Raw genomic sequence first — 6,869 nt, 5'->3', positions numbered from 1 at the left:
CCAGTTATAAACCGTTGCTAAGGCAGGGGCAGATGTGCCATGAACTGAGTCCAATTCATTTTTTATCTCATATGGAGTTAAACCCTTTAAATAAAAATGTTTTATTACCGCTCTGAACTCGTTTTTTTTTTCATTTTTCTTAACGAACAATTTTTTTTTTCAATTGGTTATAAAAACACGTAAACTCAGAAGATGTGAACTGTGACTGCACCATATATCTAGTCGGGAGTGGTGCTGACTGAAAACAGATGATTTGGAGCGATTCGCGCGCGATATGTTGGTCATTCTAAGGACTTATTGAACTACCCTCGTATTACTAAGAAAAATTTCAAACATTCATATTTTCTATATAGAGGATAGATCTCTTGAAAGTATACTAAAATCTTTCGCTCGAATAAAAATTTATCTCCTTGATTTTTTGTAAAAAGATTGAAATTTCTAAGAAAAAATGAGAAAATCATTTAAACTTTTCATTTGTTAATTTAAAAAACATCCAGTACAACCATTGTCAAAATTGTCCTTAAAACTGTGCAAAACATATACGTACCATTATTAAAATTTTGTATGCTTTCTAGAATCTCTTTAATAATTGTTTGTAACAGTATTTATGAATAAAAACAATCAACGACCAGAACTGAATTTTTTTTATTTTTTATTAGTCTTTGACACGACATTTGAATTAGGAAATATCTCGACTAATCAAATTAGTAATTTTCTAATAATTTTTTGGTGGCTCACTTTTCGCTTATAGAATCTGTCAAAGTTAACCAGTAATTACTTAAATTTTATCAATTTTTATTCAAGGAGCAAAAAAACATAAAAAGATCACTCAAATTTATACTCATCCCCACATTCCAACATTTTTCCTAATAAGCAAAATATAAATCGTTCTAATGTATGTTTGTTCTTATTATAAGAAAACATCAAAAAATAATTTTACATGAAATAAGTTATTCTTGCTTCGTCGTATTTATGTATATTCCTATTTCATCAAATCTTAATGGCGAAGAAACTATTCAAAGCCTTGTTAAAGAAAAAATTGCTTTAAAATATAATTGTATAGGTTATAGAACGGTTATAAAATGCCCAGGTTATAAAATATTCATCTCGTCCCTCTTATATATATATTTTTTCTATTGAATGGGAATTGTCGGAGAATTTTTTCAATCCTTACAAAAAATGTTTAGGGGTACAATTATGCTCATATATTTGTCTGTTCTTAAGAGGCCATACATTTTATGACTTTTAATAGAGACGAATAATTTTTTTATTTAAATCGGACACAAAATTAGAGTTTTCTCCTTTGTATTAGCTGCCATTCTTATTCATATTACTCTAAAACTAATACGTATATTTTAAAAAATCGCAAACGACGAGAATCTCACTTTTTACGTAAATTTGATGCTTGAAACCTCTAATTTTTTTTTAAGTTTGAAAAAATCAGGAGAGTATTTTTTCATCCAGAGAAGCAAACTGTCGCGATATAGCCGCCGTTTTTTTTACCCACCCTAGTATAGAGTAAAAAAGCCGGATAAATTTCCGACATTTTAAGCCCTAAGCAAATCCTTTAGCTTAACAAAAAAGGCCCCGGGGCATTTTTGAAGATGGAACTTCGAAAAACCGCTTTTCAAGAAAAAAATCAATATAGGTCTTAGTATTATCTAGCGCTTGAACTATAAAATAATATGATTAAACTAAAATCGGCCATGAGCTCCTTTTTAGTTTTTATGCCGACGCCCATATATATTATATATAAGTAAATTATACATGTGTTATAAACAAAAATATATAAATTAAAATCAATCTTAAACGAAATGAAATGCTTAATTTACATAATAAATCGTAAAATATATTTTTCTAGAGACTATTTTGCTTTGAACGTGTACGTAGCATTGTGTTACTACAAATTAGATTATTACGACGCGGCACAAGAAGTTCTTCAAGTTTATTTACAGCGGTACCCTGACAGTGCAATCGCAATTAATCTGAAAGCTTGTAATCACTTTCGACTTTACAACGGAAATGCTGCTCAAGCAGAAATGAAGCAGCTGACTGAAAAACTCTCAGGTTCCTGTAATTTCGGGAACGATTTGATCAAGCATAACATGGTGGTATGCTAAAGGAAACATATTTCTAAAGAGTTCGAATACTTTAATAATTTTAATAATAATAATAATAATTTTTCAGACGGTTTTATAAAGATTTAAAAGATTTGAAAAGTACTCATTTAAGTTTCCAAGATTTCACAATAATACACATTTTTTAAAAGGATTTCACAAAAGTTCCAACGATTTCGATAGATTTCAAAGAATTCTATGATTTCGCAAAGGTTTCAAAGAGTTCACAAAGATTTCCAAGATTTCACAAATATTTCTGATAATTTAAAAGATTTCATAAAGATTTCAAAGATTTCGAAAATTTCACAAACATTTCGAAGATTCAGAAATATTTCTGAAGATTTCGATAGATTTGATAGATTTCATCAAACTTTCCATGATTTCACAAATGGTTTAAAGGTTTCAGAAAGATATCCATGATTTAACAGATATTTCAAATTTTTTAAAAGATATCAAGGATTCCAAAACATAAAAAAGATTTCATAAAGATTACTAAGTTTACACAAAAATAAGATCAATATTTCTAGGATTTCACCAATACTTTAAAGACGTCAAAAGATTTCACAAAGTTTTCGAAACATTTCAAAGGTTCCAATAGATGTCAAAGAGTTAAAACTATTTCGGAAGATTTTACAAACATTTCAAAAGATTTCACAAAGATTTCAAAGATTTCGAATGATTTAAAAGATTGCAAAAGAGTTAAAAATATTTCCGAGGATTCCAAATATTTTAAAAAGATTTCCAAAATTTCACAAAAATTTCCAAAATTCAAAAAACAGTCAATAGATTTCAAAATTTTAAAAGATTTCGATTTAAAAGATTCCAAAAGATTAAAAAATATTTCCGAGGATTCAAAATATTTCATAAAGATTTAAATTTTTTAGAAAGATTTCCAAAATTTCACGAAAATTCAAAGATTCAAAAAACAGTCAAAAGATTTCAAAATTTTTTAAATATTTCAGATGGTTTCATAAAGCTTACAGAATACTTCGAAAGTATACATTAAAGTTTCCAAGATTTCACAATGATAAAAAAAAATAATTTCAGAGGATTTCACAAAGGTTTCAAAGATCTCTATGGATTTCACAAAGATTTCTATGATTTTACAAATGTTTGAAAGATTTCACAAAGGCTTCTAGGATTTCACAAATATTAACAAGATTTCACAAAGATTACAAAGTTTTCACAAAGGTTTCATAAAAATGACATACATATTACTAGGATTTCTCCAATACTTTAAAGACTTTAAAAGATTTTAGAAAGTTTTCAAAAAATTTCAAAGATTCCAAAAGATGTCAGAGATGGAAAAATATTTCAGAAGGTGTCACGAACACGTCAAAAGATTTCACAAAGGTTTCCAAGATTTCTAACGATTTAAAAGATTCCAAAGGATTTGAAAGTATTTCAGAGGATTCAAAATATTTCATAAAGATTTAAAATATTTGAAAAAGATTTCGAAAATTTCAAAAAAAATTCAAAGATTCAAAAAACAGTCAAAATATTTCAGAATTTTAAAAATATTTCAGATGGTTTCATAAAGCTTTCAAAAGATTTCAAAAGTCTTCATTAAATTCTCCAAGATTTTACAATGATAAAAAAAATAATTCTAGAGGATTTCACAAAGGTTTCAAAGATTTTGATAGATTTCACAAAGATTTTTATGATTTCACAAATGTTTCAAAGATTTCACAAAGATTTCCAGGATTTCACCAATATTTCTCAAGATTTAAAATATTTCATAATGATTTCAAAGATTTCACTAAAGCTTCAAAGATTTCAAAGTTTTCACAAAGGTTTCACAAATATTTCATTAAGATTTATATGATTTCACAAATATTTTACAGATTTCGAAAAATTACACAAATAATGAAAACATTTCACAATGGTTTCAAATATTTCACAAAAAATTTGAAATATTTCAAACATTTCAAAGATTTCAAAGATTCCAAAGATTTAAAAATATTTCGGAATACATATTACAAAAGAATTCACAAAGTTTTTAAAGATTTAACAATAGTTTTAATGATTTCACAAAATTTCAAAAAATTTACAAAGATTTCAAATCCAAAAATATTTCAAAAAGATTTGAGTAATTTCACAAAGATTTCAAAGACTTCCAAAATTTCAAAAAGATTTACAAGATTTTTGAGGTTTCACGAAGATTTCAAAGATTTTCACGATTTCGCATAGATTTTAACGATTTCTTCGACTTCACTAAGATTTCAAACATTTCAAAGATTTCAAAATATTTCAGAGGATTTCACAAGGATTTTAAAGATTTCCAAAGATTTCATGAAGACTTTTACACCAGATTTCAATAGTGGTTGGAAAAAATCATGAAAATGTTGCCGACAGATATTTTCCAAAAACTCACGTCTTATTGTGTATAGGTATTTCGAGGAGGCGAAGGTGCTCTTCAAGTTTTACCAAATTTGGTAGATGTGTTACCCGAAGCCCGATTAAATTTAGTGATCTACTATCTGAGGCAGGACGAAATTCACGATGCGTATGAATTAATTAAAGATCTTGAACCTACTGTCCCGCAAGAATACATCTTAAAAGGAATAGTCAATGCTGTAATTGGTCAGGAAACAGGTTCTGTAAGTAATTCAAAAACTTATCATGTTTTATTCACAAGAAAATTACTTAAAATTAAGATATGATTGAATATTTAACCTAATTTTCGAGGCAAATAATAAAGATTCTTTTTTAGCGCGATAACATAAAGACGGCTGAACAATTCTTCCATCTTGTAGGCTCATCTTCATCAGAATGTGATACAATTCCTGGCAGACAATCTATGGCTTCTTGTTTCTTCTTATATCGACAATTTGAGGAAGTCCTGGTATATTTGAGATCCATAAAGACTTACTTCTCGAACGAAGACAGCTTCAATTTGAATTATGCTCAAGCTCAGACAGCAGCGGGTTATTATAAAGAGGCAGAAGAAGCTTTTTTAGTTGTTCGAAATGAAAAGTACAAGAATGATTACACTTACATAAGTCTCCTGGCATATTGCTGTAAGTCTTATTAAAATTGTTTCTTTCCAGTCAATTCACGTACATATCTGCAAAAATCTAATTTATAGAAGCACTTTCAAATAATTCAATACAGTTAATATAATAATGTTATCAGAAAAATTGATGTTTACTGCAGATATAATGAATAAAAAAAGTCAACTGGCTTGGGAGCTTTACCTGAAAATGGACACATCAGCGGAATCATTCAGTCTCCTTCAGCTGATCGCCAACAATTGCTACAAAGTTGGTGAATTTTGGTATGCTGCTAAAGCTTTCGACATGCTCGAAAGAATGGATCCAACACCAGAACACTGGGAAGGAAAACGTGGTGCTTGTTGTGGAACATTTCAATACGTTGTTGTAGAGAAATTACCAAAGTAAGTATTACATAGGGCCAATTTTAGAATAGCAGCTTAAATAGAAACATTATTTGAAGTGCCCTATTTCGCCCTAATACTGGATGACCATCATAGGACATTTTTCTTGGAAAATATTTTTATACTTTATTTTTCAATTTACTTATATGTTGTAAAATTCCGAATATTATTTCAAAGATAATTTAACAATTGTTAATTTCAAATTATTTAAAATAAAGTAACTCATTTTTAAACTTTAAAAAGCGATTTTATTTTTTGATTGTTAATCTATTGTTTCTTAGGAGAAAAATCTAATGCACTCACTGGCCATTACAAGAAATAATATCTTTTCATATTTCTCAGATGGCAGTTTAAAATTTTCGAGTTTCGAAAGCTTTGAGTTTGAAATTTTCAATTTACAAAATTCAAATTAAACACTTTTAAATACCTTATTCTAAAAATGTTATTTTTTTATTTCTTAAATCTAAAATAATTTAATTTTTGGAATGTTGTATTTGAAAACGTGACGTTTCCTAAGTCTCCTAACTTTAAGTATTAATTCCGAAACTGTTCTGTTGGAATTTTTAAGATTAAAAATTATAAAATAAAAATTTTACCATTTTAATTCAATTTTCAGATTGAATTACAGTAAAATACTAAATGTCATTTGGTGATTGTGTATAATTTTCAGGTTTCGAATTCTAATGTATTTCATTTTTAAGGCTATTGATTCCAAATTGTACAATTTTGAATGTCATATTGGTAGTGTCTAATTTATAAGTCTTTTTATAATTAAACGTATTCAATCTATAAGGCTTTTAATATAAATATTGTACGTTTGAACGTAAAATTGCATTAATAAATAATCTTCTCTTTAGTTTTGAGTCTTTCAAATATAAAAATTCCAACTTAGATTTTAGTAGACGCTGTGTGTATGTTTTATTTAATTAAACTTACCAATTTAATTGCAGAGAACTATTACCGGAGATTATTCAACTACTTAGGAATACATCAAATTCACAAGTGGAGCAAATAATTCGAGTCATGCGAAAATGGGGCAAAGAAAATCGAATTGTCTGTTAACAAATTTTTCTTTTAACGAAGATGCCTTTAATGATAAGAAAATTAATCATTATTACAAAACTTCCGTCCTTCAGACTTGTTTGTAAAAACCTATTGCATATTTTGTAAGCGACTTGAATAAAAAAAAAGATTTATAAAAACAAAATTCATTTTGAGTCTAAAACTCCGTAATAATTATGCAAAAAGGATTTAATTCGACTCCAGAACAAATTTTTTAGTTTTGGTTTCATATAAAATAGATATATTTATTTAAATTGCGATACATTTGCTTCTTCCTAGTAATAATAATAAGT

General features: G+C 27.5%; 1 protein-coding gene across 2 annotated transcripts in view; it reads left to right on the top strand.

The window, feature by feature from the left end:
- Window positions 1-6,730, top strand: part of LOC117171603 (intraflagellar transport protein 56) — a 10,189-nt gene extending 3,459 nt beyond the window's left edge. Inside the window, exons 4-8 of one of the 2 annotated variants that reach the window (XM_033359050.1) lie at window positions 1,862-2,111; window positions 4,508-4,717; window positions 4,831-5,137; window positions 5,274-5,514; window positions 6,465-6,730. In XM_033359050.1, coding sequence (XP_033214941.1) covers window positions 1,862-2,111; window positions 4,508-4,717; window positions 4,831-5,137; window positions 5,274-5,514; window positions 6,465-6,576 — 1,120 coding nt within the window. In that variant the 3' untranslated portion in view covers window positions 6,577-6,730. The remainder of the gene's footprint in view (window positions 1-1,861; window positions 2,112-4,507; window positions 4,718-4,830; window positions 5,138-5,273; window positions 5,515-6,464) is intronic. The other variant, XM_033359051.1, reaches the window with a different exon arrangement.
- The last annotated feature ends 139 nt before the right edge of the window (window positions 6,731-6,869 follow it).

The sequence above is a fragment of the Belonocnema kinseyi genome, chromosome 4 (genome assembly GCF_010883055.1).
Source record: "Belonocnema kinseyi isolate 2016_QV_RU_SX_M_011 chromosome 4, B_treatae_v1, whole genome shotgun sequence".
Classification (NCBI taxonomy): Eukaryota; Metazoa; Arthropoda; class Insecta; order Hymenoptera; family Cynipidae; genus Belonocnema; species Belonocnema kinseyi.
Note: the sequence above shows the minus strand (reverse complement) of the source record. Positions and strands in the feature narration are given on the sequence as shown.